This window comes from Eubalaena glacialis, chromosome 1, assembly GCF_028564815.1.
Source record: "Eubalaena glacialis isolate mEubGla1 chromosome 1, mEubGla1.1.hap2.+ XY, whole genome shotgun sequence".
NCBI lineage: Eukaryota > Metazoa > Chordata > Mammalia > Artiodactyla > Balaenidae > Eubalaena > Eubalaena glacialis.
Window position 1 is genome coordinate 83,816,672 of NC_083716.1, and position 26,715 is coordinate 83,843,386.

General features: G+C 35.5%; 1 protein-coding gene across 1 annotated transcript in view; it reads right to left on the reverse strand.

Annotated features, from left to right (window-relative positions):
- RYR2 (ryanodine receptor 2) overlaps positions 1 to 26,715 on the reverse strand; it is a 537,153-nt gene that overhangs the window by 116,273 nt on the left and 394,165 nt on the right. Inside the window, exons 63-71 of the mRNA XM_061190410.1 lie at positions 26,159 to 26,208; positions 14,757 to 14,817; positions 13,269 to 13,507; positions 11,692 to 11,773; positions 7,146 to 7,276; positions 3,978 to 4,298; positions 2,146 to 2,386; positions 1,654 to 1,741; positions 404 to 496 (exon numbers count right to left, since the gene is read on the reverse strand). Of these exons, the coding sequence (XP_061046393.1) occupies positions 404 to 496; positions 1,654 to 1,741; positions 2,146 to 2,386; positions 3,978 to 4,298; positions 7,146 to 7,276; positions 11,692 to 11,773; positions 13,269 to 13,507; positions 14,757 to 14,817; positions 26,159 to 26,208 (1,306 nt within the window). The remainder of the gene's footprint in view (positions 1 to 403; positions 497 to 1,653; positions 1,742 to 2,145; positions 2,387 to 3,977; positions 4,299 to 7,145; positions 7,277 to 11,691; positions 11,774 to 13,268; positions 13,508 to 14,756; positions 14,818 to 26,158; positions 26,209 to 26,715) is intronic.

Consider the following 26,715-nt stretch of genomic DNA (forward strand, 5'->3'; position numbering starts at 1 on the left):
AGCCAATGCTAAACCTGCTTACCCTACCTCGCCTGCTCCTTTCCACAGAAACCATAATAAAGGCTCTTGTCCACATCTTCCCCTTGCTCCCTCCGCCTCATGGCTGACCCTGGTGCTTCCCCATGTGTCCTCACTATACGCTGTGCCTGCTGTTTCCAGGGAACTGTGAGTAAAATCTTCTTCCCCCCTGACAGTCATTTCCATGTCTTGCCACACCTGATTATAATAAGTCCCAGGTACCCTTAAAACTGTGTGTGTATGTGTGTTTAATCAGTAAACATATTATCAAATCCATCAAATTCCAGTTACAAACCTTCAAAAGATCTAAAAAATATCAACCAATTCAACTAATGAACATTATATTCAGACATTTTCTAGAAAGTAAAACAGATTATAGTCATACCTTGGACATCTTTGACTTGGTGTCCGTAATAAGAAAAGACATATTGTTGATTTCATTCTGTACCACGAAGTTCTGCTCTTCTCTTTTGAAATTCTGAGAAGTCCCAAAGGAAGTTTCAATTAAAACCACAGATAAGTAGTTCATGTAATAGAGGTTACAAAGGAACCCAAAGTTTCTACAAAGATAAGTAGTAATTTGATATATAAGACTTATAAAGAAAGGAAACAAATAGTTGTTGAATATCCAATGAGGGTGCTTGGCTGGGGGCAACAATTCTGGGAACTAGATAGAAATATGTATGTTTCAAAGATGGGACTACTAAGGTTCAGAAAATTTAAGTAACCAAGTCACACACCTACCAAGGGGTAGAATGAATATTCAAACACCAACTACCTGGTGGAAAGCATATACTGCCTTTTGGGATAAACACAGATTTCCTAAGGGCATGCACAACTATAACACAACTTTCCATTCTGTCAGATATTTTATCTACTTTTTCATATACCCTATAATTATTTTATTCACTTTTAATTTAGGAACATAAAAACACTGGCAAAGTCAAGTGTTTAAGCAGTGGTAGTAGTGAAAGCAAATACAGAATAAAAGCAGAAATAATCACAGAGTTTCAAAAGAGAGGTTAACTATCTAATTATACGTGTTTCTTTTTTAAAGGCACATAACCCAAACAAAATAATTTCATAGTAAGCATCTAAATATGTTAATAATTGATGAGTAATAAAAGATTTTGTATGAAGAACAGTGAATAGACTAGGACTCAATTTTCATTCAGCTCATATTAACACTCTAATTTTACTATTAATAATATTATAACTGCTCACATAGTTTCACCTTTAAAAATTTGGGTTAGAACGTATATAACATATATTAACAGATTTGTGTTTTAAATATATCCATGAGATTCAAAAGCACATATTCAGATTCTTTTCCTTATTCTTGAAACTAACACTAGGCATTCATCTAAAAACCTACTGATTATGATAAATACTCAGCACAATTAAAAATCTCTGTGATGGTTTGAAGATAAATTACAAAACTCAAAAGAAGGCTTAGATTGCATCAAACTCCCCAGGGAAACCTAGTCTCTCTCCTGACCAGTTAAGTGATACTAAGGAGATGACCTTGAGAAACACTCTGATAGGTGTTTACTAAGGGGATCGGAAAATTGATTAAATTTTGAAAGTCCTTAACATATTCCAGAGAGTAAGCACTGCCAGTATTTTCCTACTTACGTGGGATTTCGACCAGTAGATAAACACCTCGGCAACCATGCGGAAAAGATCTTCTGCTTCTGGGTTAGGCTCTTTTAGCCACTTTGCCCTAGATCACATAATAAATAAAGTGGTGTCTCAGTTACTCCTTAAAGTTAATTAAAAAAAAAAAAAATCACCCTCCTAAAGTTAAATGTGAAACCGAGTAAGCTGAGGGCGAGCATGCTTGCCCACAGAGCTCATAAATGGCTTCAGTGTACAGCTGTAACATTTAAAATAATTTAAACATTGTTAACTGTCAAAGTGCTAGCTTTTACACCCGCAAGGCAAACTGCTCCACAATGGGATTTCCAATTGTAATTTTAAGATGTTTGGTGAAATTCACATCTGATAATGTCACCATTGTGAACAAACTCATTGCTAAGTAGTGAATGAAGCAATTCCACTGGGACATACGAACGCAGTAAGGTTACGACGGAATTAGAGAAATTAAATCACTTTTGAACATTCTACCTGTTATAATCCACAAATCTAATCAAGAGCGGGTAGAAGGCATAGAGATCTCTGGCCAGCGTGGTGAACTCGTCTAGAATGAGAAGTTCAGCCTCGGACATATCCCCCCTGACCTCGGATTTCAGATGGTCTTCCTCTGATACCACCATCGCTGCCTTTTTCTTGAGTTTCTCCATTAATGGCAAGAAATGAGTTTTCAAGAGCTGAGGTTTCACTTTATTTATAATAGGCTGGGAAAATACTGTTTGAAGACAGACATTAGTATTCTGCTCTGCATAAACATTCATTAAAATGAGGATTAGATGGTCATTACAATTGTATAGCATGATTAAGCCTCCCTCTCCTCCAGCACATGACTTCCCTTAGAATTCAGCCCATGCCTCAGTCCTTTTTCTAGTCCCAAACCTAATTACATAGCTGCTGTTCAAAAATGATTACTGAATTGAAACTGATGCGCTTCCCTGTTGTCAAAAAAGAAAGAAAGAAAGAAATTGGCAGCTAATTTAGAACTTTAAAAAAGACATTCATTCACTTTGGAAATCAATTATTTTCACACAAAGAAGAAAAGTCCCCAAATGGAAAAGGTCCCCTGGCCCTTTTTTTTAGAAGAGATACACACCACTGAATACTTATATGAGACCACTACCTACTTAACTACTACGCCATCTCATTATAACCATCCCCATCCTTGTCCCAGTGGAAGAGTTGTATTACATATAATACTGCTCTTTTACTTAATAATAATTGTAGTTGTTAGCAACAGTTCTAAACTTGATTAGGCCATTTTTTAAATTTAATTTTTACTTTATATCGGAGTATAGTTGATTTACAGTGCTGTGTTAGTTTCAGGTAGACGGCAAAGTGATTCAGTTATACATAAACATATATCCGTTCTTTCTCAGATTCTTTTCCCATATAGGTTATTACAAAATATTGAGCAGAGTTCCCTGTGCTATAGAGTAGGTCCTTGTTGATTACTTATTTTATATATAGTAGTGTATATACATTAATCCCTCCCCCTCACCTTTCCCCTTTGGTAACCATAAGTTTGTTTTTTAGGCCATTTTAAAAGGAATTTTTTTCTCCCTAAGAGTAACATACATACACTGGGGAAGTGTATAAAAGGGAAACGTTAGAAATCAACCATAATTACCCTACCCAAATTAGTAAGACATTGGTGTATTTTTTTTGGAAATTTTACCAATAAGTAATATCTTATGCAAACTTCTGAATTCAAATTTTTAAAGTTCTTCTTTTAACCCTCCATGATACTCTGAATATTTTCCACATCATAAAATATTGTTGAAATTTTAATGTTTGAAGAAAAGCATAATATTCTGGTATATGGATGTGCACAACCTATTTAACCATACTCTAGTGGCTGGGCATTCAAATTGCTTCCCATTCCTCAATATAAATAGTGCAATGATAGAGAAGCTTAAATGTAAATATTTGTATCTTTTGATTATCCTCCCCCATTCCTGCTAAGAGAGATGACTAAACCTGGGTGGCTTCAAAATCCAGTTTTATTTTTGTCTCTGTCTGCAGAATCATTAATTTTTACTGCTGTGTTCACTGATTAATCTTAGCGAGATTAGTCAAATCTAGAAAATGTTTACTCACTTAAAAGTAGTAACTATATGGAAAGTTACCCAATGCCTGATTAAATCTACTTTTTTTTTTAGAACAGCATGACAGAAATAATCAGGAATATTTTTTGAGCACAGAGCAAATATTCACAAAGATTGAGACAGAAAAATTTTAGTCTTCTGTATTTCAAATCTTTTTGGAAATAAAACAAATGGAAGTGGCACATTCCTTCCCAGTCTTACCTGCTAACCTTTTCATCCAGGCTCCCTCATCAATTCCCAAGTTATTATATATGATTTTCAGGATATTTCCCAGCAGCGTGTTCATGTGCTCTGAGTTCAGAGCCGTGCAGCACATCTCAGCCCTTCCTGGATTATTCTCGGGTCCGTGCTCCCACCAACGAGACATGTAGCTACACAGCATGGGCAGGATAACTTCCATCACATGTGGCATTTGTGTGTAGCGAATACCGGACTCAGCTAAGTCCACAATTTCTTCCATGAGTTTCTCCAAAGACGGTATATTTGGACAAACATCTTCGACATTAGTTGGCAAATTAAGAGCTAGAGAAGCACAGGTACGAATGACATGTATTCAGTGAAAGAAGTGACCCGAAACAGACACAAGCAACCATTTCACACTGGGCTTCAAAACTCAGCCAGACCTGGCATGCCTTCAGCTGGATTCCTGTCTTTTTTTTAGAACTGAAATGTAGTTGATTTACAATGTTGTGCCACTCTCTGCTGTACAGCAAAGTGACTCAGTTATACACATAGAGACATTCATTTTTTATATTCTTTTCCATTATGGTTTATCACAGGATATTGAATAAAAGTTCCCTGTGCCTCTCCCTTTTCCCATGGCAGCTATTTCAAACTTTCTTTTTCCCTGAGTCCCTACCCAACCACCTGAAGATGAGCAAATGACCTATCCTTCTACTTCAGAACAAACAGGAATATCAGATGTCTCTTCTTCCAACTGCCTGCTCTCATCTGGACAGGATTTCTGTGTCTGGTCTCACATTCACGTCTGTTCCCCTTTTCAGCAGGAGTTCTGAGGTCCCTATTCATGGTTCGCCTGTGTTCTGATGCTGTCTACCCTCCAGCAGCCGCCTTACTCAGGACTGTATTTTCAGCTCCTTCTCTACTGCCTCTTCCCCAGCAAACCTATACACATGCTCAGCTCTCTCCTAGACTGTTTACCTTTCCAAGTGCTCTCCTAGCCACAGAAATGAAGGATTCTGCTTTTCACCACTGAACGAATTTATTCTTTTACAATCCTTATCTTACTAAGTGTTTCAAGGGCGTTTCACATCACTGACCAAAGTTCCTTTTCCTAAAATCCCCCTTTTCCTTAACTTCAATGCATTCAGTCTTTCTTGACTCTCTTCTGAATTTTGTCAGTCTCCTTTTGCTAACTCTTTTCTCCTTGCTGAACTTTTAAATCTGGGTTTTCTTTAGGGATTTATCTTGAACTCACTTCTCTTTTTCAGCTTATATGTTTGCCTAGGCAATTCTGGCCATTCCTATGGGCTTCTGCTATAAGAGAATAACTCTCAAAGCCATATTCCCTAAAGTTTTTTTTTGTGTCTCATAAGGAATGTGTCAAAAGCAACTAAAATACAATGGGTCTAAATTTAAACTTGACCTTTCCTCTCCAATCTACCTCTTGAGCCTGCACTACTGTCTCGTGAGGACAACATTATCTAATGAGTCACCCAGGCTAGAAACCTGGGAGAAATTCTAGGCTCTGATGCTCCTTCATCTCCTACAGGAGATGATTCCACCTCTAGGATTTCTCATAACCTCTTCACTATAGACTCCATCCAAGGGGTCTTGCCCAATTAGATTTCTTCTGCATTACCACAATCATTTTCTAACTGGTGACGCACACTCATTCGTCTTCTTTATTTCTGCCATGATGGAGTTCTAAAATGCAAAGCTACTCATGTTACTCCCCTTTTTAAAGCCAATAAAAGGATCCTTTTTGCACTGGTACGGTCCCCACTCCTTACCTGACACAGGAAGCCTACCTCGCCTCTTCTTGGCTTTCCATTCTTGCCTCATCTTTTCTCTTTCTTCCCTGAAAGCTACTGCCACCTCAAAGTACTTGAAGTTTCCCCTAACGTACCAGAGTTTCAGTGTTCCTAATTTCAAGGCTCATCTGTACAAACTCTGCTAAGTCTTCCCAGGTGCTCTCAGCTCAAACTGCTTTTCTGTGTCCCCAGTGTTCTTTATTCTGAATTCTATCACATATATTCACCAGTCTCTCTCCCTCTACTGCAACTAAAAACTCCCTGAAGAAAAAAATCAAATCTTATTTATCTTTGTATATACCATCTTCTCCATCTACCAATGATCATTTGTTGAATGACTTGACTAAAAAAATGAATGAAGGAGAATCATTAAATGCAATTCCTTTCCTTTGTTATGCAAACGACATGTTATAGAAAATAAGCGGGGAAATTATCTGCTCTGTGTATTTCCTTATCTGTAACAAAATAACAATCTGCTTCATTCTTGATTCATTACAAAAATATTAATGAATCAAAAATCCTTAATAACACAACTTAATAAGACATGCTTATACAGATAATTAACAATCCAAACTCAACTGTGTTTTACTGTTTACAAATATATTGTGCAACTTAAATAGAAAAATATTGCTAAGTTACATTCAACATATTTTTCTTTAACTTCCTCTGTGATATGAAATTAGAATCATAAATTAGGCAAATTAAATAATGATTATTCAAGTTTTTAAAAGGTTCTTTACTTGAAAAATTCACTATAAAATCAGTGTAACCAGTAGCTCTAATATAGACACGAATTACACAGAGAAATGATCTCATCAACAGAGAGGTATGCATTTGTGAACAGCTAATAATTCTTGTTCAAGTTGGGGAAACTCTTGAGGGCTTTTGGAAAGTGATTAAAATAAAATATACTTTATCAGACTTAGAGGACCAAACTATTAGAAAAACATCACATGGAATAAAACTGTTCCAATAAGATAGACATACCTGGTGAACGAAGAGAAATGAAAGGTACAAATCTATAACTGTAACAAATAAGAATACCATACACTTACTGACTACCTATAAGAGATAACTGAATCAGAAATCAGATTGACCTATTTTTCCATATCTGTTGATTATTCTGTCTTATTATTAAGAGGGTTAATTTGTCTGTGGCTCATTGACTTACAAGAAATTAAACTAATTTTCTTTCAGAAACACTACGGAAATAGTATACAGCATTCCAAAAAATTCCAAATAATAACACCTAAGAACAAATAACATGGAGATAATAAATTAAAATAGCCCATTAAAAAATCACGGTCAGAAAACACAACAAATGTCATTAAGTTTTAGCTTCAAATATCAAGTAGTGCACATGCTTCTGTGTTACCTGCTCTCTCTCGAGAAGATTTAGTATTGTAGATGGAGTAAATATTGTGTTTGTCGAGATGAGTTTCCAAAAATGCTACAGGAAAGGCACCAGCAAAGGCAGCCAGACACTCTCCTAATGCAGAACGTTGCCTATAAGTGGAAAACGCTTATATTTTTTAAGTCTTCTAAGTGAAAAACTGAAGAAGTTATATTAAAATTGGAAAGGTCAACCTAAAAGAAGGACAATCATAGCGCTACTGCTACTGATAAAAACTAACCCTCAAATCCAATTTCTATGTTGCAAAACATCATGTGCTTTCAATAGCAAATTCCCTGCCATTAAAAAAAAACACACCTAAATTATCTGTCAGCTAAAAAGAAGTTAAAAACAGTACAGACAAAAATAACAACAACAAGAAAAAAAAAACCCAAGCCCTGTAAATTCCCTCATAAGTTTGGACATTTCACTTTTTTTCTTTCTTTCTTTTAACATGATGACCTAAGGAACAATTCTTGCCATGTGAATAAATGGATTTTGATAAAAATTTTAAAAATCAAGTACTAATACAATACACAAATAAAACTTTCTGAAAATTTATCATGTATAAGTAATTTCAGGGTAGCTATGAAATATAAGGACATATTAGATGCTAAAAACTATTGGTAACACTTAAAATTAATTTATCATTTTCAAGGGAAGGAAGGGAATCAGACTGATCAATTTATTCAAGGCTTCCCTTGCCACTGATATAAATTCTCTCTCCCTCAGTTACCTACTTCATCCAAGACTTTACTGGCATGTTAAGTGTTTATTAAATATAGAATAATGTGAGAGTTATTTCAGCAAATTATGAACTCCTTAAATGACTTTGAATATGTATTTTATTTAAAAGTCAATAAAATGGATCAAATTAAGATTACATAATCCTCTTAGACAGTTATAAATTTCTCACTAAAAAAAATCATACTTAAAATTAACACTGTCTGATTATCTAATATTTTAATTAAAAATGACTAGATATATATTCAGCTAGGAGAAAATATCCCTTCATAGAACGACACTGAATAAGATAAAGTTCAATTCAAATATTTCATCACATTTCATTACTAAAGATAATTTAGGACATCAAGAAATTACAAAGGGCACGGGCTTTGATTCAGACTGACCCAAGTCCAGATCTTAGCCCTAACACTGTGTCACTCACCATAGGAAAATTACTTACTCTTTTCAAGTTTTTCTTTCCTTACCTAAAAACAGGGATACAGAATTGCAAAATTTCTGGCACACAATATGGGTTCAATAAATGTTTTAAAAGAATGAGAAATACTTTAAGAATTTAATAGCCTAAAATGTTTCATGTATGACCCCAAAGTAGGTAATCTATTTCCAGACATCTGACTGGGCTAGTCCTTTTATTTCATTAATAATTCATCTGAATTATTTAATAGTTCACTTTAAGATATAAATTCAGTTAGTAACTCTCAGACCAACTCTGATCATTTCTGTTGCTATTCTGGAAACAGCAATTTTTCTTTTAGATGAATTGTATTAAAATAACTACTTTTCTTTTTAGTATAGTGTCATTTTTTCAAAATACCTTTTACTCACCTTCAAATTTTTATTTTTATATTCTCCCAAACTCACTTTATAATTGCAAAGTTAACTGAAAAAATATATATCTTTTTAAAGAATCTAACAGAAAGATCCCAAATTCTATCAAGAAAAATACCCAGGCAAGAGTAGTAACAACAATAACAGTAACTGCTGAGGTATGAGAGAATTTGGACTACCAGATATTAAAATGTATTAGAAAATACTAACAATTCAGGCTAGATGGTATTGCTCTAATCATTTAAAAATCAAATAATTTAGAACAGAATAGAAATTCTAGAAATATAACCTAGCAAATATACTTAGTATACGATGAAGAGTTTGTTTTAAATCAGTAAATAAGAGAAATATTTAATAAATCATTATATTAGAGACGTGGTGGACAATTTAAAAAACTGAATTTGAATTCTACATAACACCAAAGAGAAACAGGAAATAGGCTCATTTCCAGTAAATCCCTTCAGACTCCAGAGACAATCATTTCAGACATTCTATGCCTCCCTCAAGCTTCTCACACTTGTTTCTTCAACTGTCATCTGGCTGAAGACTCAAGTCAGACTTCACTGAGACGATGAAGGCTATTACACACAGACCTATTTACACCTGACTTCTACCTGTTTCCTGTTGCGTAGAGAAAGTTCTCAGTCTAAAAAGCCATGTTCTCCAAGATGCACTCCTGATTACCCCGTGTCATTCTCTGTATTGTGTGCCAACTCACACACAATAACTTGCCCCTGTTACGTTCATCAGTTTTCTTGTCTTGTTTCTCTCCCTGATATAAGCTCTCTGAGAGCAGGGATCTATTTGTTCACTGTTGTATCCCAGAATCTGACATTTGATCAGTATTTACTGAATGAACAAAAGGATTAAAAAGTAGATCTAAACAACTGAAAGCATGAAAAACCTAGGAGAATAAATATTTGAATTTCTAGCTATTAAGGGTATAGTATAAACTTCTTAAAATCATGAAACTAAGGGGGTGAAACACATATGGTATAATTGCTAGATCTGATTATATAAAAATCCAAAATTCTCATGTCATAAAAAACTATCTGCACATAATGATTTGTATATAAGCACTATAAAGGTAAAAACACGCTAAAAGTCATAAAAGCAGGAGAAATAACAGGCAAGAAGTTAATAGCTAATAAATACAATGGTTATTACTCATCAGTAAGATAATACATTAATAGAAAAATGGACAAAAAGTAAGAAAAGGCAATTTATAAAATAAGTACAAATGGTAAGGTAAACACACACACACAAATAACTAGTAACTGGTAATGAGGAAAATGCATTTGAAAATAAAAATAGGATCTCATTTTCAACTAATAAATTTATAAATAGTAAAAAAGGATAATAATCAGAAATGAGAAATGTGAGGAAATGAGAATTCTCTTGTAAAACTTTAAAGTACGAATTGAATCATTTTTTTTTAAAGATAGTAAAATGTGTATCACAAACCCCTAATACATGCATACTCTTTAACCTAGATCTCCAAATTCTGATAAAGGAAATAAAATAAATATACACAGAAAACTATGAACATAGATCTAGCATTATTTATGTAAGTGAAAAAGAGAAAAAAGCCTACATGTCAAAAATACAGGAACATTTCAATAAATTATAATACTTCCTTAGGATAAAATATTTTATAGCCATAAAAATCATATGAAACTATTGATAGTTTAACTTAAAATGCAGGTAAAATTTTAAAAATATTCAGAGTAAACTCAATTATCTTTTTCCATTGATCTACTTTCCTATCCCTTTGTAATTGTCACCTTATTTTAATTATTGTTGCTTAAGTTTTAATGTTTGGTAGGCCACGTGAATGCCCTTATTACTCTAATTTTCTCTCTCAAAATTTTATTGGCTAGTCTCATGCATTGATTCTTTCAAATGAACTTTAAAATTTTTTTTCAAGTTCAACAAAAAACAAATTTCTACTTGAAATTCTTTTCTTTCTTTTTTTTAATATTTATACTTTATTTAATTTAATTTAATAAATTAATTTATTTATTTATGGCTGTGTTGGGTCTTCGTTTCTGTGCGAGGGCTTTCTCCAGTCGTGGCAAGCGGGGGCCACTCTTCATGGCGGTGCGTGGGCCTCTCACTATCACGGCCTCTCTTGTTGCGGAGCACAGGCTCCAGACGCGCAGGCTCAGTAATTGTGGCTCACGGGCCTAGCTGCTCCGCGGCATGTGGGATCTTCCCAGACCAGGGCTCGAACCCATGTCCCCTGCATTGGCAGGCAGATTCTCAACCACTGTGCCACCAGGGAAGCCCTCTACTTGAAATTCTTTATAATTAAGATTAATTTGGGGAGAATTTACATCTATTCAATATTCTTCTCTCAGAATATCCCTTGACTTATTTATTTCATTAATTGGTCTTCTATTAGAATGTCTTTTTATTTCTTCTAACGTTTAAAAAAGCCCTCTTTCTCTTCTCTCTTCCACAGAAATCTTACAGAAGTTGCCCATGTGATCTCTCTTGTTCAGTTCAGTGGGGACACCTTATCTTACTTGACCTGTCCACAACATCTGACTCTGCTAATCTTCTCCTCTTGAACTTGAGAACATGAAAAAATTAAACTGCTTTTAATAACTGCCTATATTCATTCTTATTTTGTATTTCCAATATAGAATTAGAAACTGTACTAGCAGATTCCTTCGTAAGACTCATTAACACTCTAAGTTTAAACTTTATATTAAATATAGGCGTTACCACTATGGCTCTACATTTTTTGTTCATAATTCGCCATTGTCTTTTATTGTATCAATTCAAATTTAGCTTAAAGATTGTCTAATTACTCCCAAGGAATTCAATATGTCAATCTGATTGTTTAGTTTATAACTAAGGAAAAAGTTATAAAGTGAAGACCCTTGAAATAAATAATCATAACACTTGAAAAAACTATTAATACAGAGTTAAACTTTTAAAATCTTACCTTTCCACATAAATACTCTTGCTGGTTCCCAATGCATACAAGCTAGTCAGAATTCTATAACATGATACCTGTACATCTTCCACTAAGGAAAAAGAGAATCTCACTTTAAAAAAGAAACACTTGTTATCAATACATTGTCCTGAGAAAGTTTAGGCTAACAACAAAATTCCATATTAAAGGCATACTAACATTTTAATATTTGAAAAAAAGCAATACAAGAACACACACATAAAATGAAATTTAAGACCCTTTTCTCAAACAAAATTTTTTCTTGAAGGCGCTGAAAGCATTCTAAAGAATTGTGCTCTGATTATACAGACAGAATATTATCAGGAACAATTTCTTTAGGTATAAGAATAAAGGATTTCTTCAAGAATAAAACTAAGCACAAGGATATCTGGGAGGACAGGTCCATTTTGACTCCTGTTCCAAAGGTATATAAAGACGGTACCTTTTATTTTAACTCTCAAATGAACAAGAATAAGAATGCTAGAGAACGGGGTGTATCATTTATTTCTGAAATGACCTGAAATTCAAGGCATAAGTAAGTCACTCTTGTAGTTTTTAAAGCTAGAAAATCAAGTAAAACCTCTTAGATGATCTCTGATCCAATAAACATGCTCAACAGGCAAAGAAAACTAAGAACCTTGGATTTCTAATGCCAACTCTGCTACCATTTCCCGGAGGACACACCATGACATGAATGGAGAAATCATCCTCATCCCCCATATTTGTTTCTGTGTCCACAGGGGGCTGTAAGTAATGCTCCCATTGGTTCAAGTAGTGTCAATGTCAATGTTTTGAAACTAGTGGTTATGTCATTCACTGATGAACACAGGTGGTTTTTACACAGAGCTGTACTTCACCGGGGAGACCTACAACACTGAGAGTCTGAGTGGGTGGGTCTGCAAGCAAGAACCACTTGACTGGTAGACAAGGGCTCATATCATCTTTCATGTTCATACAGGCAGGAGAGCAGGAACTTAGGTCATGTGGTTCCTTTTCCACGCAACCTTGGGCATTCTGAGGATATTTTTAATAACTACAGAATTCCAGCCCGAAACGGCTGATGAAATCCCCTATGAAAAGAGACTGAAACCTATAAACAAAAGATATTTGAGCCACCCTAGGAGGTCAGTTATTTAGACACAGAATTTGTCTCAGCAGTCTTCAAATTTATCGGTAGGATAGCTTGCAGAAACAATCTGCATCGACTCAGAAATAATCTGAAAACATTTAATGCTGCATGTCCTTTGGTGAAACTGCATTAGAAAATTTCCATGGAAAGAGACACCACAGAAAGTGTAAAATTTGGAACTTGGATGTCAACAATGTGGGCCTGACTGTCCATAACCAGTACCTTACTGGTCCCTTCTGTGAATCCATGTGATTCAGAGATCTATCTCTATTAAGAATGGTTTTGGTTTTGTAACTCAAATGTCAACCTCAAGTGTTCTTAAAAAAAAAACCAAAAAAACATTTTAATGTATAAGCAGTGTTTGAATAACCTCGATGATGTGGCTGATTTCTGATTGTACTATGTAGATAATGAAACTCTAAGTAATAGATTTACATACATATTAGATCTTCTCCGAACTGATGCTGGCCAATATGCTCAAATAATGATGACAGCATTGGCAACAGTGCCACCGTGGTATAATTGATAATCTGAGTAACACCTTTGGGTTGGTTTCGGGTGTGGGTGAACTGGCCCTGCTTAAGATTTTCCATCGTCTTCTCCAGATCCTCTGCGGCATTGTCCAGGAAAGCTCTGAGTGCACTTTTAACACTTTCCAGGCCAGTCTTCATCACAGTCCTAGGGAGTAAAGAAGAGACAGCTTATATCTTGTGAGAGGAGCACGTGAAATCCAAATAAAACATGCTCCTACATCGTGTTTATTTTTGTCCATGACGACATTCACTCAGTCAACTCAATTTTTTAAATCCACTTTCAAATAATTCTTTCGTATATACTTGAAGTTACAGCAATAGCTCTCCGTAAATGCATAACGTTTCCTAAATGCCTTTGTAGTCAACTTAATTAGGACCTCCGAGCAAACGGCAGTTCTAATGCTTTACGTTTTCCACCTGTGGTCTCAAATATTGAGACTATTTACTTGATAACTAAGAAACCCAGCTCCTGAGTCAGTTTAGTTCATCCCAAATCCAACAAAACTAGAATGTTTTCTGAGGCTATGGGTGTGAAAGAAACATTTAATGCCGGCTAAACCACGTTACCGAATGATACAGATTTTTTTTTTTTTTTTTTACCTTAAGGGTAACAATCAATCTTTTCTAAATAAGCTCTGAAGGCTGAACTTTGTAGAGAAGTGACACTCTAAAGCCGCCATTTCTTGTAGAAAATGAAGGTGTATGGTAGCATCTCCTTTCTTCATTTATTATACAAAACACCTCAAATAAACTTTTAAACACAAAAATGGATAATTCAAGAGTATCACCGCATATTCCCTGTAGAAGACTTTTAGAAACTTTTATTTAGATGTATCCTGGATAATAAGTAAATTAAATGTATGGCTTAAAGGCTGAATCAATCATGCTAACCAAATTGGTTTTGTATTTGGATTTCTGGTCATTTTAATAGTAGTGCAGAGTAGAAAGTGCACAGACTTGGAAACTGGTATATTTCCACACTTACTATGCAATCTTAAGCTTCACTTTACTCATCTATAAAATGAGAATAAAACCTTCATATTTCCTATAAAGCTAAATGTTATTAGAAATATGGAGAACCACCACCACGCCTTGAGGCTAATAAAACCTCTAGAGTTGTAGTTCATCATTTTTACCTCACATAATACAGTCCCAATTCAACCCTCAATTACATACCTAGCTCCTACAGAAATTACTCAAAATTTAAATAACAATATATATATGATCATAAAAATAATAAAAGGCCGTTGTATTACTAATTTACAAAAGATATTCTTTTCACCTACATTTAAGTCTTTATTGCAACTCCAAAGAATAAAGACACTAGGTTCTTCTTATTATTCCTGTATATCATTATTACACTCATTGATTTAAATAAAAATGTATCCATTTACCTTGCATCCAAAGTCTGACCCAAAATATGAAGACAGTTGACAATTGATGTTGCATCATTTCCTAAAGAGGAAACAAAAAGCTGCATAAATTGCCCTGAGAATTTCTCAATGTTCTTCTTTTCTATTAATATTTGTGTTCCAAAAATTAGTCAAGGGCACAGCTCAGTAAGGATAACTCAATTCAAAAGATTTTTTGATAATCAAGTTTAAAATCATGCAGGTTTTCTGCTTAAAAGTGGCTATGCGAATGTAAGTAGAAAAGCAATAAAGCATGTCTCATCAAATAGCTGACATACTCAAGAAGCATTCAAAGCACTGCCTCAGGCTAAAGAATTTTAACTGGATTCTTCAAATATATCCTCCTCCCCATACTAGTTCACCTTATTTTTAAATCATATTGTATGCCAACTTTTTAAGTCAGCTGATATCCTTTGTGAAATGAGGTGAGCTAAAAGTCTAATAAATTTAATTCCCTTTTAATTACCCCAAGTACATCTGCTTTCTTATTGCATTCAACTGCATTGAGATGAATTAATCTGCCTGAATTCAATTGCATTGACATGAACTAATTTGCCTGAATGTTGCTCGTCTTTGGTGAAAACATAGTACCAAACTATCACGCAAAAAAGCATCAGAGGCTGAATAAGTTAAACATTACTCATGAGATATTTGAAACGGGGGTGACCCTTCTTGAAAATAAGATGAAACTCAGCCATTCTGATTGGCATATTTCATCACAAAGTACAGAAATATGAATCACATAATTAGTACACATATTTTACTTTGTGATACGGATACAAAAAAGAAAATATGAATCCAAAGTAACAAAATGATTTGACCACTCACAATACAGTCTGACACTCATCACTTCCTCATTCCATACTTTCCTATTTGTAATATATACAGTCATTCCCTGGTCCTTAGGTTAAAAACTCCTAATTGAATGTGAATTTTTAAAACATTTGAGCATGTTATATTCTTTATACACAAAAGGACCCTAAAAGGAACAAATGAAATATACATGGAAATAACTGCCTTAGAATGTGGGCATACCAGTTTAGTGATATGACGCAAATAAGAAAAAAATAAATAAGGTATTCATTGCTAAGACTCTTGAATTCTTTCAGAAAATGTTCCATTAATCTCGTGCTTTGAATCTCAGAACTTCCAGGTAATAACGAAGACAAAATCAGCAGAAGGGCAGAATTTGTCATGCTCCTGTCTACTGACTGGTGGCAGTGCTAGAGCTTCTACAATACTATAGCCCTTAGAAGTATTACTCATTTAATTATTCATTCACTCAATAAATACATGTTAAATACCAGGCACTCTTAAACTTCCAATAATAAGCAAAATAGAGTTCTCATGGTACTTGCATTTTAATGGGGGACACAGACAATGAGCTATTAAGCAAAAAATAAATCAGTATGTAACATAATATCAGGCCACAGTAAAAATATATAAAGCAGGGAATAGGGATTAGAGCAACAGGATAGAGTAATAGAGTGAGTGGTCACCAGAGCCTCCCCAAGAAGGTGGCATCTGAGCAGAGATTTGAATGAAGTGAAGGAACAAACCATGCATATAACTGGGAGAAGGGCCCAGGCGGTGGAAACAGCATGTTTCCGGGGCAAAAAATGAACCTGGTGGTCCAGGCAAGGAAGTCAAGATGACTGATGTGGGCAAATTCAGGGGAAAGAAGGAGAATGTAAGGTGGAGAGGAGGGAACCAGGTTCTAGAGCCTTGCAACCAGAGCAAGCACTTTGGACTGTGCTTAAGTGGTTAAGAATCCACCTGCCAATGCAGGGGACGTGGGTTCGAGCCCTGGTCCGGGAGGATCTCACTTGCCATGAAGCAACTAAGCCCATGAGCCACAACTACTGAGCCTGCGTTCTAGAGCCCGCGCTCTAGAGCCCGCGAGCCACAACTACTGAGCCCGTGAGCCACAACTACTGAAGCCCGGCGGCTAGAGCCCATGCTCCGCAACAAGAGAAGCCACCGCAATGAGAAGCCCGTGCACCGCAACGAAGAGTGGCCCCCGCTCGCCGCAACTAGAGAAAGCCCGCGCGCAGCAACGAAGATCCAACGCAGCCAAAAATAAAATAAATAAATAATTTATTAAAAAAATAAAATGTATGTCAAGGTTTTGCTTATGGGTTGCATGTTGGTGATGGGGAAAGGAGACAAGGATGACTCCACGATCATTTGGGTGAGCAACTGTGTGAGCAGTTGGGTGAATAGTGGTAGGATTCAATCACGTGGGGAGAGCCCAAGGCAGGAGCAAAATGTGTGGGGAGGGGAGGAAGGAGGGTTGGGCGTTCTGCTTCCGACAGGTCAAGTGTGATGGGTCAATTCATCTCAGGTAGAGATGTAGGCAACTTATACAAAAACCTGGAGTGCAGAGATGACATCTGAGTTAGAGCTGTAAACTTGGGCCTCATAAGCATATGGATAATTTTTTAAATCATGCGCCTGAGTGAAATTAGCCAGCATGAACATAAATACAGAAGCATAAAGGTCCCAGAGCCTCCAATGTTCGGAGGTAAAAAAAGATAAGAAGGGTGCAGCACAGAAAATGACAGAGGGAAGGCCCAGGAGGAAGAGGGGATACAAAGTGATGCCTATGAGTCTCATGCAACCAAATTCAGCACCAAATCAGAGAGGCTGGTCCCTCATCTCTTCCTAAAACTCACAGTTATACTGTCTCTTCATACAGATTATCAGTGTTTGTACTTTGTACTGAGCTTATCCATGCCTTTTTCCAAAAGGAGGTCCGGGGTACTTTAAACTTCCTTTCGTATAAGTTCATGAGGTGTGATTTTTGTTTGCTTTGTTCCCTGATGCAGCTCCGCACATAGAATAGCGCCTGATTTAGAGCAGGAGCTCAATTAAATATTTGTGGAATGACTGGAATGTGAGTAAAAAGAGTAGGAAAGGGCACCAGTGGCCAGACAAGTTCTGTGGGTCAAATGGAAATGTGTGTGGTGAATATGAGATTCCTGTGATTGTTAGTCACAAAACTGTAAGCTATATCTGTTGACACACTTTGGTACACTCCAGAGCAGATATAGTACAACTTTAAATGGAAACATCTCATTGTAAAAAATGGTGGAGAAAGGACCCTAAGGAATGCAGTAACAGTATTAACTGAACCTTCAGCATTTGAATGTATGGACCAGCAAAAGTATCAATTTTATTTGCATGTATAAATGCCTAAACTAATGGTTAGTCTTGAAGAGATAAAGTATGTAGTAAGGTTTTTAAATAAAATAGCAACCTGGATATGGTCCTTCTAAAGGCTCTCCAGATCACCATAATCAGGAATGTCAGTCATGCTGTTAGTAAGAACAGGAAGGGCTAGACAAAGCGTAGTAAGATGGTAAAATTTTAAGGTGATGACTGTATTTTTTCATGTACTTAACTGTATGTAATTTCTTAACTGCTCTGAGCAGTATAAAAACCGGAAGTTTGATACTTTCAACTCACGTTTTTTTCAAGGTTCAAGCTACTTTCTTTGCCTTCAAATATAACTCTCATCACCTCTGAACACTTAGGGAAACACTTATGGATTGCCTATTTATCTTTAAGATTGTATGTTTGCATCAGTGTGTGTGTGTGTGTGTATAAGCATAAAAGGTACAAAATTAAAATCACAGCTCATACCTGAATCTAATAACAACATACAGCAAGCACTGGGTTTTTAAAAACATTGTTACCAATTCTCACAAAATAATACAACTCTCTAAATAATAAAAATAACAAAGCTAACGCTGTTAAGAGTCAAAATATCCTTTTTGTATCTTAATCCCAAACAGTTTTGTGGTTTTTAATATAAGATTTCTATAATTCAGGAGTTTTCAATGTCATCCAAAATTTGATATATTACGTACCACTTGTTTTATAATCTGATTTATTGAGAATTCTCAGAATGTTGACTTTCTCTCTTCTGAGAAAACAGTAACAGTCATTCTAATTTTTATTCTTCTTCTTTACTTTTTCTAGCATGGCTCTTGACACAATATCTCATTATATTCTCTTCTTTGAAGAAATGATTAATCTTGGAAAAATCCTTATTAATAACATGAAATAAAATTATGCTAGAAGATACAAATTTCTCTCAAAATTATGAAGAGACAGAAATTGAAGCAAGTCAAAGATTTTATTACTTCTGAAGTCAGTGATATTGAAAAGAATAAAATTACTGAGTCCCTAACTTGGTGAGAAGTTTCAGTTAAACTTAGAATATATATTACACATTCTATTCATTTGTCTCAAAGTCAGGAAATTCTCTCAGAGTAATATGTTGAAATGAAAGAAGTATCTATCTCTCTAATACAATCTTCTGATATTATTTTCATTATAGGTGTCTGAGTCTGATATTTAACCTCTATAAGCATTAGGTTATTTTTTTATATAGCAACTCTAATCCAGGAAACTCTTGCCTTTATCATACACACTGTCATAAAACTACAGAATCTTTAAGTTAGATAAGACCTTAAGGATCCTCTAGTGATGAATACCATACTCAAAATAGATAACCAACAAGGACGTACTGTATAGCACAGGGAACTCTGCTCAATATTCTGTAATAACCTAAATGAGAAAAGAATTTGAAAAAGAATAGATACATGTATATGTATAACTGAATCACTTTGCTGTATACCTGAAACTAACACAACATTGTTAATCAACTATATTCCAATATAAAATAAAAAATTTTTTAAAGTAGCAGATTGTGCTACTTTTTTTTCCTATTTTCCTTGACTATCATCCATTTTATTTAACCTTCAGGTTTACTGACATAAAGTTATATATAATTTTCTAACAGATTGTGCTACTTTTTAAATTTAAACCATGACATTCTCAAAATAGTGACACATTCAGTTCTCACATATGCACTATCCTCAGAGATTCTTAGTGCTTTAAATGACTTTCCTTTCATTATATGTGTCCTATTAAACAAGCACAAGCACAAGCTGAACATTTTAGGGATAATACAAACACATACAGTCATTTCTCAGTATCCGCAGGGGATTGATTCCAAGACCCTCCCCCAACACCAAGAATCCAAGGATGCTCAAGTCCCTTGTCTAAAATGGCATAGTATTTGCATATAACCTACACACATCCTCCTTTATACTTTAAATCATCTCTAGATTACTTAAAATACATACTACAAAGTAAATGCTATGCACATATTTTTGAGGGATGGTGATTTCAAGTGTTGTTTTTTGGAACTTTCTGGAATTTTTTTAAAAAATATTTTTGATCCCCGATTGGTTGAATCCATGGATGCAGGGCCTGCGGATAAGGAGGGATGACTGTACTAATTTTCTAATATCTCCTGATACAAGATAGCCTCTCATTTAAACACATGAAGGGTGTTTGGGGTCGGGGAAAACAGAAGGATCAACATAAACTTCTTCCACTAATTTTTAAATCAGGGAGAGATACCAGTTGATAGAATTCACTATATTACTTTATTTACTATTAAAACTCTTTTAAAATTAACATTAAGATTTAGGTACCAGTTTAATCATTCATACTCGCCTAGAGGAAAAAACAAATACTTTTAACAAGACCTATGTTTCATTTAAGCACATGATAATACTTGTTCAGTATTCCTGAAGCTAATGTGGGAGCTGTATTAATGATGTTCTAGGGTCATTGAGGTCAACCAGAAGGAATGTTGGAGTATGAGGCTCATAATGTTGCAAAATCCTTGCTTTATTCCAGGCATTCCTAGGAATCTGTCTGTCATCAAATTTGGAAATTCTCCAGTAAATCTGGGGTGTCTCTGGACAATTAACTGTCTTGCTAATATGTTAAAAACTCACCAGAAAACAGGAAAGTAGAAAAGGCCTCTACCAAAATGTTCATTGCAGCTCTATTTACAATAGCCAGGACATGGAAGCAACCTAAGTGTCCATCAACAGATGAATGGATAAAGAAGATGTGGCACATATATACAATGGAATATTACTCAGCCATAAAAAGGAATGAAACTGAGTTATTTGTAGTGAGGTGGATGGACATAGAGGCTGTCATACAGAGTGAAGTAAGTCAGAAAGAGAAAAGCAAATACAGTATGCTAACACATATATATGGAATCTAAAAAAAAAAAAGGTCATGAAGAACCTAGGGGCAAGATGGGAATAAAGATGCAGACCTACTAGAGAATGGACTTGAGGATACAGGGAGGGGGAAGGGTAAGCTGGGACAAAGTGAGAGAGTGGCATGGACATATATACACTACCAAATGTAAAACAGATAGCTAGTGGGAAGCAGCTGCATAGCATAGGGAGATCAGCTCGGTGCTTTGTGACCACCTAAGCGGTGGGATAGGGAGGGAGGGAGGGAGGGACATGCAAGAGGGAAGAGATATGGGGACATATGTATATGTATAACTGACTCACTTTGTTATAAAGCAGAAACACACCATTGTAAAGCAATTATACTCCAATAAAGATGTTAAAAAAAATAAAATTAAAATTAAAAAAATTAAAAAAAATAAAAACTCACCAGAAAACAGGAAGGTAGAAAAGGCCTCTAAATGATAACTATTTTGTGCCAGGCTTCTCAAATAGTTCCTCAAACTGAAAGGATCATTGTTGGTAGAGTTTAATGATTGTTTGAAAAGTCATTAATCATGTGTTACTTCCTTTTCAATGTAAGTGCCCTAAGTGTTTTCATGGACCACTTAAGGAATTTTTTAAAAATGTGATTCTCATAAATTATAAGATAAGTGGATATTTTCCCTAATATTCTCAAGGAAAAAAATGTAAAGTCTGGGTTATTCATGAATGTAAGAAAATTCCAAATTGATAGCACTCATCTCGTTGTAGTAAGCATCTGCTGACTTATCTATCTTCTCTGTTAAGACTGTAGAGGTAGGACCTGGTTGGTTGACTAATTCAGTCATCGGATATTTATAAAAGAGCCACTATGCACCAGACTTCCTGCTGGGCTCTGAGGATACGAAAATAAGCCCTCAAAGGGCTGAGTTTTGGGCCAGAGAAAGAAGTTAATCTAGTAACATCATCAGTGAGATGAAGGAAAAGTATGCAGAGCTATGAGAATGTTATAATAGTAGAAGGAGAGAGTATAATCAGGGAGGTTGGGGATGGTCTTCCTGAGAGAATACTATTTGGGTTGAAATCTGAAGGAAGAGTAGTTAACCCCATTGTGGGTGTGAGGGACTGGAGAGGGGCGTGTGGTGTATGGGATCCCATCTCCGTCAGTAATTACAGCATGTACAAAGGCCCTGGGCAGAAAGAAAAACATTTTCACGAAGCAGAGAGAAGGCCGCTTAAGCTGAGGCATCATGAGGAAGCCAGAGCATGCTGGGAAATGAGGATGCAGGGGTACACAGGGGACAGACTATCAAACACTATGTGGCCAGATGAAGAATTCTGATCTTTATTACAGAGAAATGGGAAGCCACTGGCTACACAAGAGTGTATTCAGGGATGAGACCATTTTGTTGTTCTGTTTTGGTTTTTGGTTGGGGAGGGGGAGAGATATGATTGCTTTGGAGCACAGTTTAGAAGGGCAAGAGGGAATTCTAAGAGAAGGGTTAGTACGTTCGTGGAGGCATACAGGTAAGAGACACCTGTAGATTGGCGTGGGGTGGTAGCAGCAGAGAGGGAAAGAAATCTGCGCTTTTCTATCCTCACAGGCTAAGAGAATGCTCACACACAGCAGACACAAAACTGGTTACTGAAAGAATGCACAAAATCAATGTCATTAAGGCATTCGATTCATTTCCACATGTAAAAAGAAAGCCGTTAAGAAGTCTTGATACACACACACCTGTGCCACCATCACTATCCCTGCTGGAGTTCTGGTTACCAGATTCTCTTTCCCCTACAAATGACTGCAAGTCTAAAAATAGGCTGTAGTAGTGAGACTTAAGTGTCCTCTAAATGCTTTAAAATTAGGCAGAGAGACAGAATTTTCACTTAGCATAAGTGGGCGGAAATGGTAGGATTAAAAGCAATATTTCGTTAGTCAACAATGTGTCCTTGAAAACGGCAAATGGGATCCTTATTCCTTGTCAACCTGCCTGCGCCTTACCCCGTCCTAACTGATTTTCCAAAATACAAGCGTGCACCACCTTGCAATCACAAGCATTTCAGAAGTCAAAAGGGAAGCCTAATATAAAATAGATGCTATTTTCCTTACTAATTTTTTCTATAAAGTATTTTAATAGATACCCCAGAACCACTGTTCTGTAGGGAATATGGCTTGTTCCCCTTTTTTAAAACCCTACCTTTTTCTAAGATAAGAGGAAATGGTTTACACACCTTCAAAAGAATATATGAGGCATAAAAACATGACTCATCTCTCTTTAATCCTTAGTGTGCTTCAACGTATAGAAAATATTTTAAAGTAGATAAAAGATATACATAAATATAGAAGTTCAAGTTTGGGGAATCCTCACTTTACATATCAGAAAAATTTCTGAACAGCTACAATCTGGCAGACATCTTGGAATAAATATTCCATTATGGATCATACTCAGCTCCCCACAATGACCACCACCAGGACAAGAGTTTTGACTTCTGGTTTATTTGAATGCTTCCCTCTTGTCTCCAATCCCACCTTGCTGACATGTTTCAGGTTAATGTATCTCCTTCTGTATTTTTGCTCCTTGACACGAAGCCCAAGTATTTCTTTGTTAACCTCAGCTTTCACTTCTGTCTTACTTTATTCTTAGGCTAGGTCATGAAACAATTTTTTGAACTAAGCACAGGAAAAACATTTTGATCATCAGTTAATGTCTGCCAGAATACAGAAAAAAAATATATAATGTAAAGATAGGGTGAAAGAAAAAATAAGAGATTAATATGTCTATATATTTACAAAAGACCACTGTATATATGCTGTTGGGTCTCTCTCTCTCTCTCTTCAGGAAAATCCACAATGGTATAATTGATATATCAAAAAGTAAATACTTGGATTATACAACTTCTGCTTCGATCTGGAAATGGCTAGATTATAAAGGCTTCATGGCGCATGTATTTTAAATAACCAAGTTCCCTAGTTTAGTGTGTATGTAATTTGATTTATCTAAATAAAAGCTGTACAAATAAGACTAAGAATACCTTAGATTTGAAAGCTGTACTGTTACAGTTTACATAGCACTTCAACATTCATCATGTCATATGAGATTTTATACATGCAATAGATCTCTAAAGTTAGTAGTTATTTTAACCTAGTTTAAAAATGAAAAAAAACCAAACAAACCAAAAACCAAAAACCAAAGGTTCAGAGAAGTTAAGTCCCTTGTCCAAATCATTCAGCTGGTTTTGTTGCAAATAGAGGACTTACACACAGGTTTTCTGATTCAAAGCCCATTATTCTCTCCAGGACATCATGTTAACATCTAAAACCCCGCTGTAACTGTAACATGTAAAGTTTACATGTCTAAGACTTAACATGCTAACTCTTTGACAAGTCTGTATTAGAGTATGTTTGATTAATAAAAGCTTCTTGAAGTCTGTATTGTTTTACAGGCAAATGCCTAAGCAAATTTGAACCAATAATAAGACACTAGAATAATATAAAGACTGCATTAAAATATGCTTTTAAGATAAAGATACATAGTAGCTCTCCAATAAATTCCTGTTAAAAATAAAAATAATAGTATTTAAAGGCAAAGGGATTTAACATACAATGCCTAAATGAAATACAAGAATCACAGAGAGACGGAATGAATGTTAAAATCCAGTTCTTCTCCTCTTGACTGGTATGACAAGTTATATTATGCATTTATCTTCAACTACTGAACCCTTAATATATTCAAAGGGAAAAGAGAGATTAAACAACAGGTAAAATTAATACATGGTAATGGAAGTCTACATTAGTAGACCAGTAGATTAGTTTACATATAGTTCCTTTGCAGAGGGTTATAAATTGCAAAATGGCACAAGGCAGGCTTCTGGGATGCTGAAAATGTTCTATGTCTCGACCTGAGAAAATGGGCAGATACATGTAAAATTTCATCAAGTTATGTCACCAAGCTGTTCTCAAGATTTGTGTACTCTGCCGTATATATGGAATGCCTCAAAAAATTAAAAAAATAAAATTATAGCAAAACATAACATGGGAAACCAAGAAGTTAAAATATGTAAGAAGCTAGAGAGAGCACAACAGAAAGTATTATTATGGGGTCCCCATCAGAGCCTTCCCCTATCATGAGAAGGTAAAGAGTATACAAAAGCTCCGTCTGAACAATTTTCGTAGAAATTTTTCTATGATGAAGAGAAGTCAAACAAAAGCCAGTCAACTGGAGAGCTTTCTGAAGACAATTTCCCCATTAATTTTGGATAACTGAAACATTAATGCAAAAACTCAGGCAATTTATGAGAAATATATCTTAAAAACACCCAAATACTGGATATAATAATATTAGAAACCAAATACAGCATTAAGTAGTCATATCCAGAAACTATCATTTCTCAAAAAATGTACAGAACATAAAAGTTATTTGCATATATATACACATACACACACGTACATGTACCTATTTCTCAGCTTATCCACTGTGGCTTTTATAGAAATGACTTAATCCTTAGGTTTTCCTGTGAATGGAATGGGACTTATAACATCTCTATCAGTACACTCAATGTTTTCTTACTGAAGTCACCCCGACGCTGTCTCAAAATCTATAGAGCATTGAGCTAAAATTTGCCTTGGCAGTTATGAAGCCAGATGCAGGAAAGCGTAAAACATAAATTCTGCCGACTGCTATAAAGTCTTCAAGCCCCACGGTAAGGAGAGTCTGTGGAAAGTGAGTGACCGCCCTGCAAGGCTCTTTGAAAGCAGGCGTTTGGGAACATGAATTTCAGCTACATGAATTCTCAGAAATGAACAAAAACTGACTACTATGGGGTGAGGGGTGCTAGAAAAGTCGCTTTTGCCAAATCCAGGCCTCACTGTCTCTACTACGAAGCTCCAATGTCTGGAATACGGTCAACATGCAAATCTGTAGTCAAGAGCATTAAAAAAGTAAGTGCAGTTAAAATTGTTGGTGTATAACAACTCATTACTTTATCTATAAGAGATAACCAAACACAAATTTAGAGGCCCAGTTTTGCTTCACCCCTCTGAAATAAAATATGGCAGAAGCTGCCATTTTCATTCATTTGACCTTTAATAATGTAACCTTTTGACTTGCAAGTGTGCTTTGGACTAGTATATAAAGTTACAGTCTTCAATTTCACCATAGGTAATGCTACTTATAAACAACCTTGAGGACCTTACCTTGGCCTACGACGACCATGCATGCAGCCATGCAAACATGCATTCATGCAACATAGCAGCACACAACACAGTGCAAAAATGGCAAAGAAAACCAAGTGATGGCCATGCTAGTATTTGTTCAAGGGTCTCCTTACCAAATAGTGAAATCCTATGCCTGACAAGAACTCCAAGTTTGCAGAATAGGCTGAAGACAAAAGAAAAACAAAAGAGAAAAGGAAAAAGGGGGAAGGGAAGGTAGAAAAGACAGGGAGAAATTAAATTAAAATAAAACAAAAAAAAAAAGAAGAAGAAAAAAAGAAAAATAAACAGCTGATATATGAGCCGGAAAAAAGCAACATGATGTCACGCAGAAAGAATCAATTCTCTGAGCAGAGGGTGGAGTAAAGATATTAAAGAAAGAGTCTCTGAGTGCATATCTTTAACAAACATGGTTAAAAAAGCACATATTATAAGGAACCAAAAAAAAAATTGAAAGCAAAGCTAATTAATATAAAAGCAATCTATATGAACCCCATAAGAATATAACTACTAGAAAACCACAAGGAGAAAAATTTAATTTTATCTGCCCCAAAGTACTACTGAAGTTCTAGAAATTTGTGGTTGTTGTTATGGACATTATTTAACAATGGAAGTATGGTGCTTTGGGCATAAAATGTTTACTTTTAGTATGTTTTATCATTTGACCTTTCCT